The sequence below is a fragment of the Ostrea edulis genome, chromosome 1, assembly GCF_947568905.1.
Source record: "Ostrea edulis chromosome 1, xbOstEdul1.1, whole genome shotgun sequence".
In the NCBI taxonomy this organism is placed as follows: domain Eukaryota; kingdom Metazoa; phylum Mollusca; class Bivalvia; order Ostreida; family Ostreidae; genus Ostrea; species Ostrea edulis.
The window spans coordinates 52,811,906-52,828,010 of record NC_079164.1 but is presented as its reverse complement, the minus strand read 5'-3'; the positions used below and the strand labels follow the sequence as shown (position 1 = coordinate 52,828,010).

The 16,105-nt window shown below is 35.3% G+C and overlaps 1 protein-coding gene and 1 long non-coding RNA gene across 2 annotated transcripts in view; one reads left to right on the top strand and one right to left on the bottom strand.

Annotated features, from left to right (window-relative positions):
* Positions 1-658: 658 nt before the first annotated feature.
* On the bottom strand, positions 659-15,848 carry LOC125650414 (YEATS domain-containing protein 4-like). Its single transcript, XM_048878710.2, has 7 exons — positions 15,539-15,848; positions 12,197-12,316; positions 12,011-12,077; positions 9,216-9,310; positions 3,527-3,619; positions 3,308-3,395; positions 659-1,093 (listed from the first exon to the last, which is right to left on the bottom strand). The coding sequence occupies exons 1-7, from the start codon at positions 15,575-15,577 to the stop codon at positions 915-917; spliced, it is 681 nt and encodes a 226-aa protein (XP_048734667.1). The 5' UTR covers positions 15,578-15,848; the 3' UTR covers positions 659-914.
* A 13-nt stretch (positions 15,849-15,861) lies between these two features.
* Positions 15,862-16,105, top strand: part of LOC130051637 (uncharacterized) — a 10,510-nt gene continuing 10,266 nt past the window's right edge. Inside the window, exon 1 of the long non-coding RNA XR_008799905.1 lies at positions 15,862-15,905. This is a non-coding gene — a long non-coding RNA (uncharacterized LOC130051637). The remainder of the gene's footprint in view (positions 15,906-16,105) is intronic.

The following is a 16,105-nucleotide window of genomic DNA, read 5'->3' as shown; positions in this document are numbered from 1 at the left end:
TATTAATTGCTGCAAAATAAATAAAATTAGAATTAATTTCCATACTGGTTATGGCACCTACAATAAGCTGGAGATGAGAGACTTGCAGCAGATGTAAAGTAGTAGCTCAACAGAGCAAATTTCAGCACACAATTAGGGTACCAGGGTGGCATTTGCTGTTGCGAAACTCAACATAGGGTTCAGCAGCAGCTGTATAATCAGTTGTAGCTAAATAATTAGTACAGTGTCTAAATTTTGTCTAATAAGCCTCTCATCAGCAAGCTAGACATGTAGTTTAAGAGATGTTTAGGTCACCAAGTAGTTGTATTTTGAAGTCCATTGGAATAATATTGCACTTTATGCTGTTGAATCCCTGATTTCCTTGATGTTAAATCATTGCAGTTTTAGGAAAATCAGCATGTATGTAGTGTTCCGATTTCATGATTGAAGAGTTGTAGTTCTTTTTTCACCGGCTCACTCGCTCCTATTTATGGAGGATTAGAATCATACCAGAGACACGATGACAATTACATCACAATGACAACTGAGTGATTCTCTGAGTAAATCAAAGATAGGTGCATAGCATCAAAAGCAGTCTACACAGGGTCCCTGTTTCAACTTAATAAGGATCTGTAACTTCTTAATCAAGTATCGCCCTTCCTTTGTAAACTATGCACGATTTAATTCTACATAAAACTACTTTATTTCTACATTCAAATATAATAATATTGTTACATGTATGAAGCTTAATGTTTTTAAATTCTAAATAAGGAACACAATGTGGAAATGTCACAGCACAGTTCATTGGTAGTTCCAGTGGAAATGTCACAGCACAGTTCATTGGTAGTTCCAGTAGTAAATTTATTTCTGCCATTAGCTGCATACTGATATTTCGATTATTTATGAAGCCTTAAGCCTATGGCAATGCTGTTTGCTCAAGTGATATTTTCAACATCAGTGACATCAGGATCTTCTAGTTTTTCAGTATGGTCCTTTAGAATTTGAATACTCTCTTTTTTCTTCTTTAATCTTTCATTTAATTCTTGGATCTCATATCTTATTTTTGATTTGGCTGATAAAATTTTCTCCAAGGTCTTTTCCTTCTTTTCTTCAACTGAAAAATAGAATTATAAAAAGAATTTGAAGATATTTCATAAAGTTCCAAATATTTTTACAAAATAATAGTAAAATAAAGTGCACCACTAGGGAACATGATAGAGCCATCTGGAACTACATTATTTAAGTTTGCATACTCCAAGATCCACCAGCAGACCAGGCTACGGGGATCATGAGCTAGGCCTTACAGCATGCAAGATATCCAGACACCATTCGACAATGTATGGGTATAGAATTTTGAATGAGGCCACATAAGTTACCTACTGGTGTTGAGAAGATGCTATAGTTCCACAAAGGGTTAAAGCACAATTAATCCTCATTGAAAAGGGTTCTTAAACTTATTCAATTATAAAAATCTGATTTATTTCATTACTTCAATATTTGAAAACAACCTAATCTTTAAAGTAAAAGGTTGCAAAGTCTATTAAAAGTGTTTCCATGTTTCAATGACTAACATTGTAAAAATTATAAGCTTAAACGAAGAAACCAAGGAGCAAAAACTGCTATAAGAGGTCCTGAGATCCTTTACGTTAAGATTTTTCCACAGTGCTTTTATAATGAAAATTCAATAGTGAAAATTTTGTTACACTTCATTCCTGTTACAGTAAAACACGCTTATAACAAACATAGTTATAATAAATTCATGCTTATTACGAAGTGATCTTTATTCCCCTATGAGAGGAAATAACAAAACTTTTATTGGATATAATAAAGTTTGGTTATCACGAACTGTTTTTCTCTGGCCCTGGAGGTTCACTGTATTATCCGTGCAGTTTCTTTTTGAATATCTTTTAAAAACAAAATTTTTCGCGTATCAACTGTAAATCTGAGAAGGGTCAAAGTTCAGAGTTGTAATATAATATATGAATATTATTTGTAATTTCATTGGTGATGTTTAACTGCAACATTGATGTGATTTAAAGATCAAAGGTCAATAACCCCACTTCAGTTGGTCTTGTGTCTTTAATTGTCTATTCATTCTCAAGTTTTAAGGTCTTGCTTAAGAAATAAATTTCATTTTTGAAAATACATGACGACATAAACTGCAATGCTTCATGTCGCACTAACACTGATCTTATTTAATGTTGTTTACTTGTGACCTTCACCTAATTATCTTGGAACAAGGTCAATACACATGTCTTGTGTACCAAGAATGAGCCTTGAATGCCTTTTCATTACTATTTATACAAGAATGTCAATGTTCTTTTACCAGTGCCCTTGACATTCAGTACAATTTTTCGCTTACCTGAGCTTAAAGCTCAAGTGGGCTTTTCTGATCACCCGTTGTCTGTTTGTCTCTGCATCTGTCTGTAAACTCTTCACATTTTCGACTTCTTCTCCACAATCACTGAGACAATTTCAACCAAACTTGGCAAAAAACATTCTTGGATGAGGGGCTTTCAAGTTTTTTCAAATGAAGGGTCATGCCCTCTTGAAAGGGGAGATAATCACAAAAAATGCAAAATAAAGTGGGGTCATTTAAAAATCTTTTCAAGAAACACTGGGTCAGAAGAGCTGAAATTTACATGAAAGCTTCCTGACATAGTGCAGATTCAAGTTTGTTAAAATCATGGCCCCTGGGGGTAGGTTGGAGCCACAATAGGGGATTAAAGTTTTACATACAATTATATTGGAAAAATCTTTCTTCTCAAGAACCACTGGGCCAGAAAAGTTTACATTTATATGAAAGCTTCTTGTCATAGTGCAGATTCAAGAAAAACAATATGTGTTGCTGCTAATAGTTAATTTTCAAATGAACTTGTTACTGTGTAGTAAGTTGAAGAAGTTTTACAGTTTTCGTTCTCCATGGCACCTAGACTGAAAATTCAACTGTGTAAACAAACAAAATACGCCTGGCAATCCAATCCGACAAGCAATTAGACTTTAAGAGTGTTATTTTCAATGATAATTTATACATCTTGGAATGTAATCCCTTTTCCACTATCAGAATTGGAAAACTGTCGTGCAAATGTGTTTCAACATTTGATTACGGTGATTGTCTGTCATGTGGTCAATTGGACCTAACCTGTTAAATGGAGTAATCCTTAAGTCCAGTTCTTACAGTCAGTCTCTAACCTGTTAAATGGAGCAATCCTTAAGTCCAGTACTTACAGTCAGTTTCTAACCTGTTAAATGGAGCAATCCTTAAGTCCAGTACTTACAGTCAGTCTCTAACCTGTTAAATGGAGCAATCCTTAAGTCCAGTACTTACAGTCAGTCTCATGTTTGTAGGCTCCTATTGCAACAGGTCTTGTGCTGTTCAACAACTGCTGCATCATTGCTGTTGGGTCTTGAAAAATCTGAAAATGAAGAGCTCTTTCTTATAAATTTACTCTTATTAATATTCAATTAAAACATGAACATTTTGTATCAATACATTCTCATTAAGGTGAGGGTTAATTTTTTTTTCATTATTATTATAGATACAAACCATTTCATCATAGTACTCTGCAACAAGTGATTTCTTTCCAAGCATAATATCAGTCTCGCTTTGAAATAGCTTCAATAAATGGTATATAGTGACCTGAAGAAAAAAATGACAGTCAAGGCTTAAAATAAAAATTGATTTGTTTGATGTACTTCAACCGACCCGTCAAATTTGCCCTGACCCAATCATTTTTTCAGCACTTCGAATTTTTTTTGGTTTCGTTTTTAACTAAGATAAATTTTCTTTATACAATATGTATATAAAAAACAAAGATAAATTTTCAATTATAAATGGTAAAATATGGTTTGAAGCCATATTTTCAGGTAAAAGAATACAATTTCAAAGTATATGTACTATCTTATGTTTCAACCTTTAAAGAGTGTCAATTATTTGTCAGAAAATGGGAAAATGTTTAAAAGCCAATGCACCAATATTGAGAAATGTATTGCAATACAATACTTTTAAGGGCAATATTGCAACACACTTGAATATCGATATCATTACCCAGCCCTAATTATATGCTTGATGGATGGCATGTATACCCTACCACCACTTCAAGATATCAAGCATGAACAAGAGGCCCATGGGCTACATCACTCACCTGAGTCACCTTGGCCCTTATCTGAAGACTTTCCATATATATTTACATGTAAAACTTTAGTCCCTATTGTTGCCCCAACCTACCCCTGGAGGCCATGATTTTTACAAACTTGAATCTGCACTATGTCAGGAAGCTGTCATGTAAATGTCAACTTCTTTGGCCCAATGGTTCTTGAAAAGAAGATTTTTAAAGATTTCCCCATTATATTTTATGTAAAACTATGATCCCCTATTGTGGCCCCAACCTACCCTGGGGGCCATGATTTGAACAAACTTAAATCTGCATTATGTCAGGAAGCTTTCATGTAAATGTCAGCTCTTCTGGCTCATTGGTTCTTGAGAAGAAGATTTTTAAAGATTTTCCCAATATATTTCTGGCTCAGGTGAGCTAAAAACAACAAGAGGTACTGTGAACAATGCTCACTAAGAATACCCCCCGCTTACCCCAATCTCCCAAAGGGTGTTGGTAATAGGTATAAACTACCTCTTTTCTGAGTGTAAAAAACAAATGGCATGACAAACCAAACCATATTGCTACTTCGATGTCCAGTGTGCGTGACCTTTGACCTTTTGACCCCAAAATCGATAGGGAACATCTTCATCCCATGGGTAGTCCATAGGTATGATATGGTGACTGTAGGTGGAAAGGATAACGCTTTAGACCCCGGAAATCATATTGCTACTTCGATGTCCAGTGTGCTTGACCTTTGACCTTTTGACCCCAAAATCGATAGGGAACATCTTCATCCCATGGGTAGTCCATATATATGATATGGTGATGGTAGGTGGAAAGGATAATGCTTTAGAGCCCGGAAACCATTGCGTCTACAGACGGACGGACAGACAGACGGACAACCCGATTCCAGTATACCCCCCCACAACTTGTTGCGGGGGGTATAATAAAAGCCAATATATCAATGTTGGAACAAGAGGCCCATGGGTCACATTGCTACAAGTCACCTTGGCCCTGTATGCTGTTCTTTAGCTATTGTAATTCTAAAAATTTTTTGCAATCTTTAATCCCATACCCCCCCCCCCCCCACCCCCATATTATGGCCCCAAACTAGCTATGATAAAATGTCACAAGAAAAAAATCATGGTATGAAATTTTCAGATGTTTCCCTATATATTCCCAAACAAGAGGCCCACAGGCCTTATCGGTCACCTGAATACTAGTGAAAAAGTATCACTACTTCCATGGGCTATGAAATCTAGAAAAAATTTCCTGTTCTAAATATCTAAGCTAAATTCTAATGTTCAGTAACAGTATAAAACAAGATGTGTTCTTCACTGCCCTCAAAAGTGCATACACTGATGAAAGGCTTTAAATAATAGGTGTATTAACATTAAAACATCAAAAGATATGACTAATTTGGACTCATCTTAGTCATAACCCTGAGTTGTGAAATTCACCATTTTTTGTACATCCTTTTCTGCTATTCTTAAGTATGCATTTAGATTTTATACAGTATCAGCAAACTTACAAATAAATACTATATATACTAAGTTTGGCCCCACTCTGGGGAAAATCAAATTTACAATTTTGGTAAAAGACCACCTGCTCTATCCATTTAGTTTCAATTTAGTATCAAAAGCACTAAAGAAAATGCTATTTAAGTGTTTTACACATAAACACTATATAACAAGTTAGGCCCTGCCCTGGGGTCATAACCCCTACCCCGGGTATCATGAAATTTACAATTTTGGTAGAGGCCTTCCTGCTCTACATCACTATGCATTTAGTTTTTCTTACATGTGTGTTTCTTGAGAAGAAGATTTTTGAAAATTGGTAAATTTTGGGCAGTTTTTGCCTCAATCCTAGGGCCCCAGGGGTGCTGGAGTTATGAAATTTACAATTTATGTCCCCCTTGTCCCAATGATGCTTCATACCAAATTTGAAAAAAACTTTATCCCCTATTGTGGCCCCATTGTAACCCCAACTTCCCCCCCCCCCTTCATGATTTGAACAAACCTCTATCTGCACTACCAGGGGATGCTTGCATATTAATATGAGTATTCATAGGCCTGCTGTTATTGAGAAGATTTTTAAAAGATGCTACAAAATATTTACTAATTTTTGATTATCTCCACTTCAAAAAGGACGAGGCACTTCATTTGATCAAAACTAGAAGCATGCTCTGCGGCAAGTTTGGCTGAAATTAGCTCTGTAATTGTGGAGAAGAAGTTGAAAATGTTAAATATTTACGGACAAACAGATGTACTGATGCCAGACAAAAAGTGATCAGTATAGCTCACTTGAGATTCCAGCTCATGTGAGCTGGAAACCTATTACAATACAATACTATTAATTGCAATATTGTAATTCATGTACACTTGAATATTGATATTATTGTCCAGCCCTAATGCTTGATGGATGGCATGTATACGCTACCACCATTTCAAGACATCAAGCAAGAAAAACAATGAAATATGTTTTACGGGAATCAAATTTTACTTTGAGAGATAGAAAACTTCCAGAGATTAGAGATCAAGAGTAACTTTTCTCAGTCATATAGAGAGAAAAAAATGGGACCATGAATACACTTCAAGAGACCTTTAAGAGGTTGAAGTCTGAGCCACTGAGTTACCTGTAGATCTACCAGTTTTCTCTTATTCAAATACACAACAAGAGTACTGCAAATGGTACAACATTTACCCATTGGACCTGTAAGCACATTATGCACTCTGAATTTATATCATACACATTCTGAATAGAAAAGCCTTAAAAGTAGGTCATGGTGTACCAATCTATCTGACATGTGAACGGATTATGTATTTCTCTGAGAGGGAGGTTGTGATAAAATGTCAATGCAATATCTGTATCCATGGTGTAAAAAAGTAAACAAGAGGCCCAGGAGCCTTATAGGTCACCTGAGTATCATGTAACAACCTTCCAATGTTTGAATTAGGTTTGTGTTTAAATATAAGAATTTTACTTTTGGATGGAAGAAACATTGAATAGCTATGTGGTCAGCCCCGCCTTTGCACCAGAACCCCTGACCCAAGGGCCATAAATTTCAGTTTTGAAAGAAGCATCCTTGATCATCATTATCATACTATTAGTTTGTGTACTTAATACCCAGCAGCAGAGGAGAAGATTTTCAAAGAAATAAAATGCATTTTCACTATATGATCAATAGGGCCCCACCCTAATACCAGAACCCCTGACCCAGGGGCCAAGAATTTCACAATTTTGAAAGAGGCATCCTTGCTCATCATAACCATGCTATTGGTTTGTCTACTTAATACCCAAGGACAGAGAAGAAGATTTTCAAAGAAATAATGCATTTTCACTATATGACTTATAGAGCCCCACCCTAGCACCAGAACCCCTGATCCAGGGGCCATGAATTTCACAATTTTTAAAGAGGCATCCTTGCTCATCATTACCATGCTATTAGTCTGTCTACTTAATACCCAGAGACAGAGAAGAATATTTTCAAAGAATTTCTACATTTTCACTATATGACCAATAGAGCCCCACCCTAACACAAGAACCCCTGCCCCAGGGGCCATGAATTTCACAATTTTGGTAGAGGGCTCAACACTCATTATAATTATGCCCACAGTTTGGCTTCTTGATGTCCAGGAGTAAAGAAGAAGATTTTTTAAAATTACACTCATTTTGATGGTTTTTGCCCCACCCCTCAGGCCCCAGGGGGGAAGGGACCACGAATTTCACAATTTTTGTTCCCCTCCACCCACAGATGCTATATGCCAAAATTGGTTCAGGGGTTTCAGAGAAGAAGCTGAAAATGTTCAAATGTTAACGCACAACGACGGACAAAAACAGATAGCAATAGGTCACCTGAATGAATTCAGGTGACCTAAAAAAAAAAACTACCTTTAGCCCTAAAGTAGGTCACAGTACAACAATCAAGTTGAAATGTGAAGTGATTATGTAATTCTCTGAGAGGGAGGTTATGACAAAATTTCAGGGCAATATCTGTATTTGTAATGGAAAAAAAAAAAAAAATCTGGGAAACTTTTTGACCTACTTTCCCCCCTAAAGTAGGTCATGGTGCACCAATCCAGCTGAAATAAAAACTGAACTTATATTCCTCCAAGAGGAAGCATGTGACTAAATTTCAGGGCAATATCTGTATCTGTAAAGAAAACAAGGTTTTTCTACTAAGTGATACTACAACCTTGACCTTTGACCTTAAGAAACAATAGGCATCCTCTGTTTGGCATAAGGTGTATGTGTACCAAATTTGACGGTCCTAGCTCTAATAGTTTGGTCTGTATTCTGCCTACAAGATTTTTCTATCGACTGATACTACGACTTTGACCTTGAAAAACAATAGGCATCTTCCTCTCATCATGGTGATCAAATGTATCAAGTTGTAAGATCCTGGAGCTTATGCTTTGGTCTGTATCCTGCCTACAAAGTTTTCCTACTAAGTAATACTGCAATCTTGACCTTTGACCTTGAGAAACAATTGGCATCTTCCTCTCATCATGGTGATCAAATGTACCAAGTTGTAAAATCCTAGAGCTTACGGTTCAGTCTGTATCCTGTCTACAAGGTTTTCCTATTAACTTATACTTTGACCTTGACCTTGAAGAACAGAAGGCGTCCTCTACTTGGCATGAGGAGTATGTGTACCAAGTTCCTAGCCCCAATAGTCCGGTCTGTATTCTGCCTACAAGGTTTTCCAATTAACTGATACTACAACCTTGATCTTTGACCTTGAAAACAATAGGCACTTCCTCTCATCATGGTGATGAAATGTACTAAGTTGTAAGATCCTGGAGCTTACGGTTCGTTTTGCATTTTGCCTACAAGGTCCTGACAGACGGATGGACAGACAGACACATACCATAATATGTCCTGTCTTTGACTGGCATATAAAAAGCACATGACTGTCTTGATAGATCTATTAAAATTTCTAAAATTTAAACTACACCAGAAGCACATAATTGTATTACAGATCTATCAAAATCCTAAAAGTTTAAAAAACAAAACAAAAAACAAATACATGACTGTGTAATAGATCTACTATATATACATAAACGAGTACATGACTGCATTATAGATAATACCAATACCCTCTGATATAAATATACAATTATGTGAAGAACATCTTACCGGTCGTTCATTTGGGTCATTGAAGTAAATTTTAATTACAACTTCAAATTCCCCCCAGCCTGTTTCTGTAACTTCATACGGAGGTTTAGTCAACACTGCAAATATTTAGAAAGATACATATTTGTTTTTTCTTTAATTCAGACAATAATTTTTTTTTCAAATTACCATTAAAATACAAATCTTTTAAAAACATACATATCTTGGCTTGCATGGAGAATTCAGTTGAGGAGTGTAGAAAAACTTGAATCTGTATGAATCTTTGTTAAAATGTCATTTCTGCAGTGTCAATGCTAGTGTTAGGAGATGCATGATATATCAGAATTGTTTTTGTAAATCATGAATGTATCATTTATCAAGTTTCATTGCACCATTACTATAACAATATTTGAAATTACTAGTAGGTGACTTTAGTCTATTTGGATGTGGAATTATTCATAGGGATACTTTATGTAATTCTTTCTTTGTAGGAATGATATCAGATTTTAAAAGATAAAGTACAAGAGGTCTTGCACTTAGTCAGTTGTATTTTCTCATGTAAAACATTATCAGCCATGGCCTTGCTCTGACCACACAGGTCAAGGTTATCAGCCATGACTTTGCTCTGACCACACAGGTCAAGGTTATCAGCCATGGCCTTGCTCTGACCACACAGGTCAAGGTTATCAGCCATGGCCTTGCTCTGACCACACAGATCAAGGTGTGGACAAAATTGAATCAACACTAGGGGTGAAACAATACAGTACCTTTTCGATTCGATTTTCGATACTTTAGTCTCGATTCGATGATTTTCGATTTGATACAATAACATGTACCAAATTCTTTATAATGCTAAGATTTTTTTGATGTTTCATTGTATTTATTGCTCTCTGCAAATAAATTCTGCATAATAAAAAAGCGTTTAACATAAAGCAACACTCTTATCACTTGTCCTAAAGCCGAACTATCACTATACCCATGATTTATACATTGGGGGTGCATTTTTCAACTCGACTGTGTCCATTTTGGTACAGCAAAGTTTACTCGTACGTTGATTGGACAATTTTCAATTTCACCGGCTAATCAGAAACTGTCTTATCAAAAGCAATGTATGCTATAATTCTAGAACCGTATCGAACCGAAACAGACCCGGAATAAATCGAACATCGAATCAAGACCTTTAAATCGCGATTCGGCCGTATTGTGATGCATCGTTTCACCCCTAATCTACACTACATGAAAATACTTGCATTTTGACATATTGTACAATCATTGTTCTTGAAAAAGATTCGAATCCCCCCCCCCCCATATATTTTGAACCTCTCATGACACCATCCAGATCCCTGGGGTCATGGTGTGAACAACCTTGAATCAATACTATATGAAGATGGTTCCATATTGAATTGATAAGATTTGTACCTTTGTGGTTCTTGAGAAGAATGACTTTAATTTAACCCTGAAGTTGAGTGGATCAACAGTCAGTTTGATAACCTTCACACAAAAATCAAGACACCCTGTATCTGTTTATGTGGTGAACTTAACCTTAGTCTTGTAGTTATGCTGCCTTTATGAATCTGCTAAACATGTGGGGGAAACTTTATTTAAACATATAGGACCTTATTTTTTGACTTTAAAATCAATACTAACAGTCAATTTCTAAAGTGTTATTGTTCAAGCTGAAGTATAATTAGGAATACAACGTTCAGAAGGGAAACAGTCAAAGTGTTTGCCAGACGTGTTACAATCTAATTAAAATCAGACTTCTTAGATCTGTGCACTTGCCAGACGTCTTAAAATCTTATTAAAATCAGACTTCTTAGATCCGCATCGTATACTCTGCGTAAGAAGATCTGACATAACCCAACTAGGGGTCATGTTCATGTGAACTTTATGTTAGCCAATCAGCGTGTTGTCTATGACTTTGTCGGTGTTTGCAATTCAAGGAAAATGGCTGCAATTGTTTGGTTTGAAAGAAAACACATAGCAGCTAAATGTGACATCACAATGCACCGTTTACGTTGACTGGCATTATATTCCTCACGTTAATTAATAAGTAAACCATTTTGAAAACTATTTAAATCGTACCCATCCCTATTCATACATCAATCGCAATTCACAATTAATTTAATTTGGGTGTATTTTATATTGTACGTTTTGTTGTTTGTATGAACGGAATAGATTAGGCATTATTGCAAAAGTTTAAAATTCCTTATGTGAGAATATACAATTTTATAGTGTGGAATAAACTTTGTGGGAGAGAGATTAGTGCAACTTGTGTACAAAATGCTGGGAACTGCCTAAATAGCCATCATTGTCTGTATGTCGCAATCTGACTGGCTATCTTGCACTATGATTGTAAAGAAAGGGCGACATCTATCACAAACTAGAGTAAAAATTGTTGAATTAAAGTAACATCAAACCTGATCTAAAGAGGACCGATTGAGTATCATTTCGAAAGTTCTACATGTTCTTGTACCTAGTTTCCATGTCTTAAACTTATTTAGTCATAAAATAATGATTAAAAGAAATCATGTTTCTAATCACTTTCATCTTGCACTCTAGCTGTATACAAAGGTGGCCAACCAGGTATCTTTTGTATAGGCTCTAGTAGCCATTTTTGATGCTTTGAATTAAATCATCCTGGCTCGTTGAATATTTTACTTTGCAGATACATGTACATATGTAACAAAAGCATTGTATTGACCTCAAAAATGTCAATCATTATATAATAATAGCAATGAGAACCTACTGATAAATGTATTTCATGATTCTCCATAGCATGTCAGAATTGGATATTAAATAGAATAGCATTCAAATACCTCTATTTGGGTTTGGGTAGCTTTCATGCAACTTGAAGTTGATTTTTTTCACATAAGTTGAGAGGTCCTGAAAAGCCAGTTAAAAAGAACTGAATATTAAGAACTAATACCACATATGCATTGGTATGCATTGGTATGTTTACAAATGAAATATTGCAAGGACAGGGAGTACAAATTAGCACGTACCTCATTTCTGTAGGGTTTGACGTACACTGTCCACTGATGGGTGTGTCCATCCTCATCCCTTTTCTTTCCAAAATACCGAGATATGTTTCCATAAATAACTGGCTTTATAATAGTCAGGCCCTATAAAATGTTATATTCATATATTTTAGGAGTTTTCATTTATAGAAAAAATAAGAAAAGCTACATTTTATAGAATCAATGTCCTACATTATGCATGTTATAGCTAAATTTTGCAAGTTATAGTGAAGCTTAGATATTTCAGCATTTACCATAATAACAAACAAAAACAAACAACAAACTAAACACTGACCAGACTGCTGAGTTTTAAATCAAAGCAGTAATAACATTTAAAACATCAGTCAAAGACATCTAAAATAGGAGTCATCATCTAATGCGTACAATATAAGTCATCATCTAATGCGTGCAACAGGAGTCATCATCTAATGTGTGCAATACGAGTGATCATCTAATGCGTGCAATATAAGTCATCATCTAATGTGTGCAAGAGGAGTCATCATCTAATGTGTGCAATAGGAGTCATCATCTAATGTGTGTAATATAAGTCATCATCTAATGTGTGCAATATGAGTCATCATCTAATGTGTGCAATATGAGTCATCATCTAATGTGTGCAATAGAAGTCATCATCTAATGTGTGCAATAGGAGTCATCATCTAATGCCTGCAATAGGAGTCATCATCTAATGTGTGCAATAGGAGTCATCATCTAATGCGTGCAATAGGAGTCATCATCTAATGTGTGCAATAGGAGTTATCATCTAATGTGTGAAATAGGAGTCATCATCTAATGTGTGCAATACGAGTGATCATCTAATGTGTGCAATACGAGTGATCATCTAATGTGTACAATAGGAGTCATCATCTAATGTGTGCAATAGGAGTCATCAACTAATGTGTGAAATAGGAGTCATCATCTAATGTGTGCAATAGGAGTCATCATCTAATGTGTGCAATATGAGTGATCATCTAATGCGTGCAATATAAGTCATCATCTAATGTGTGCAATAGGAGTCATAATCTAATGTGTACAATAGGAGTCATCATCTAATGTGTGCAATACGAGTGATCATCTAATGTGTGCAATACGAGTGATCATCTAATGTGTGCAATAGGAGTAACCATGATTCATCTAATGTGTGCAATAGGAGTCATCAATGTGTGCAATATACGTCATCATCTAATGTGTACAATAGGAGTCATCATCTAATGTGTGCAATATAAGTCATCATCTAATGTGTGCAATAGGAGTCATCATCTAATGTGTGCAATATCAATGTGCAATGTTATTTGAATATGTTAACAAATATTTTTAAGAATTTTATAGAGAAAAAAGGGCATGGTGCAATCAAAAAGGGCATGGCGAAGCACCATGCTAGTTTGCTTTAGATTTAACACTAGGTATAGAACTGTGACTCTCTGGTAGGTACTGAAGATATTCCAGTCAGTTTCAGCAAACCAAATATATCAAACTTATGAAATTACATTTGATTTTCTAATGAAAAATATTAATCAACAATTGATCCATATAATGAAAAGACTTAATTTATCTTTATCTTTGCAAGAAATGTATAAAAATAGGAAAATGGACAGTTTAAATCACAATTGACCATTATTGACCACTTGAGAAGTATTGACCGGGAGGGTTAAAACCACTGGTTAAAACCGGGGGCGGTTCTGACCGCCCAACCCTGGTCTGTTGTGGCCAGGATTCAAACTCTGACCTTCCACATGCAGGGCAAACACTCTACCTCCAGACCACCATGGCAGTCTTTAGTTATTTATTAAATTAACCTATATTAGTATACTTTTGTTTACTTTGGAAACGTTTACTTTGGAAACATGCGATGTGTCCTTTAAGTAAAAATCAATATTATTTTCCATCTATCTTGTCAATGATAAGTCACATGATCATGAGGGTGGAGCTATCTTAAGAATTTTTAGGAAAAGAGAATTGTTTTGTGTGTTGTAATGAATTGTTAAACTCTGTATGTGTCGAGGCATGTATGATGACTTCACATTGTGGAATCAGATTGCCTATCCATTATTCTGTTGATCATTATTACTTTTACCATTGTAATGGGTGTGTATTTTGCGAAGCAAGGCTCTAAAGGTAACAGGTATGTAAAATAAAAAATGAGAAAATCAGTAAATGAAGAGATAATCTCTACATACGTTCACTGAAAATTTTGTGATCCATATGGGCGCCGCCATATTGCTTTGTTCATTAGTTGCTTCTAGAGTTATTCGTGTTTTAATTTTGAATGCCAAAAATACAAGACTGACGCGTAATTCAAACACCCAGTTTGTTAAAAATGAATGGTATGATTATTATTGTTACAGTTTTTAGACAATCATTAAATAGAAAAACAATAATACGACTAAATAGATGAACGAGTTTATGAGTTTCTTTAAATAAGAATATACCATATACTTACGGTTACTTTTTTACCATTTTGAATTTATTGGTTAATTTTGTTTAGTTTTAACGGCCTTTTACATTGCATACAGAATGTATTGTTGTTGCTTATATATTGTTTGCTTTGAAAAAGAGAAAAAAGTTGAGGCTAAATGTGACGTCACAATGCACAGTTTACGTCGCCTTGCGTTTTATTTCCCACGTTCAATGGATAGGCGGGTCCTGTAGAACTGTTGTCCCCTTATAAACTCCTTTAATATTGAGATGTTGCTGGGTGTTTAGTGCAAGGAAAATTTCATAAAAAATATATATATATTAAATGAATATTAATCTTTCGTACTTAATGGAATTATGATTACCACTTGGGACACACCAATGACCATGTCATGCTTCGCTTGGTCCAACGGTCACACTGTATGTACATATTAATAAACATGATATATAGCTGTCACCGGTGTCACTACCATTGCATCACACAAGGGGCCACTGACATTGCTAGGTAAACGTAAACATATCAGAAAAGAAAGGTAGATTTAAGTCAGTCGTAACATCGTAGGGCTAGGGGTAGGACGTATTATTGGTAACTGTATGTTATTTTAATGTTAACTTAGAAAATAAATTGTTTATATTTATATTCAAATCAGAGACTGCTTGGTTTATCTTTTATTATCCAACATTAACATTCGGGACTAAACGAAATGTATTTTCCTAATTTACGGGGACTGATGTTCTCATGAGAAGGCATATATGACAAGGATTTGAAATCCTTGTTCTACATCCATCAGCTACATTCCCGCTACAATTATATATTCAAGCAGATCAAATATCTAGGAGTGAAAAACTGTCTTTAAAAAGTCTTGTTAGTTTGACTTACATGAAACCTTAAGTTAAAAAATAAATGAAAACCTTTATTCGTCCGCCGGAGTCTGGTCCAAACTCTGCCATTTGCACTATCGAGCTATCCTGGTCCTTAGAAAATATACCTCTGCCTCACATAAATTATTGCTCTGCTGCTACAAACAACCAATTACATTGCAACTCTAATTCTACCAATGGATAATTTACTCTTATAATACAAGTATTCTTTCACTGCATCAAATTACAAATTACCGCTGAAAACAAAAACATGGCACTCAGTGTCCCAATATGACATCAATGTTTGTGAATATCATGCATGAAAATAAAACGCTGAAATGATCGTGCATTTCCTCAATATCTATTGCTATCTTCTTTTATTAGAGAGTTCCACAAGCTATGGTAAAAGAAGAGTTCGGTAAAATACTAAATTACAATATCGATATATTTATTTGTTGTGCGAATGAATTATTTTACAATCTAGGTCTTTTCTTACACAAAGTGCGTCATTTAGTGATATACCCTGACTGTCATGCTGTAGGCTAGCGTAGTTTGTATAAGTAAGGCAGCTGCTTTGGGTAAGGATTGAGTGTCCCCATAGATTTCTTTGTACGAGTG

Excerpts from the sequence above, each read along its gene's own strand:
- LOC125650414 (XM_048878710.2), bottom strand. The coding sequence starts at position 15,577 with ATGGCAGAGTTTGGACCAGACTCCGGCGGACGAATAAAG. Across the intron at positions 12,317-15,538 it reads ACTCCGGCGGACGAATAAAG|GGCCTGACTATTATAAAGCC; the intron begins GTTTTCATTTAT and ends AACATTTTATAG. Across the intron at positions 3,620-9,215 it reads ATGACCCAAATGAACGACCG|GTCACTATATACCATTTATT; the intron begins GTAAGATGTTCT and ends TTTTTTCTTCAG.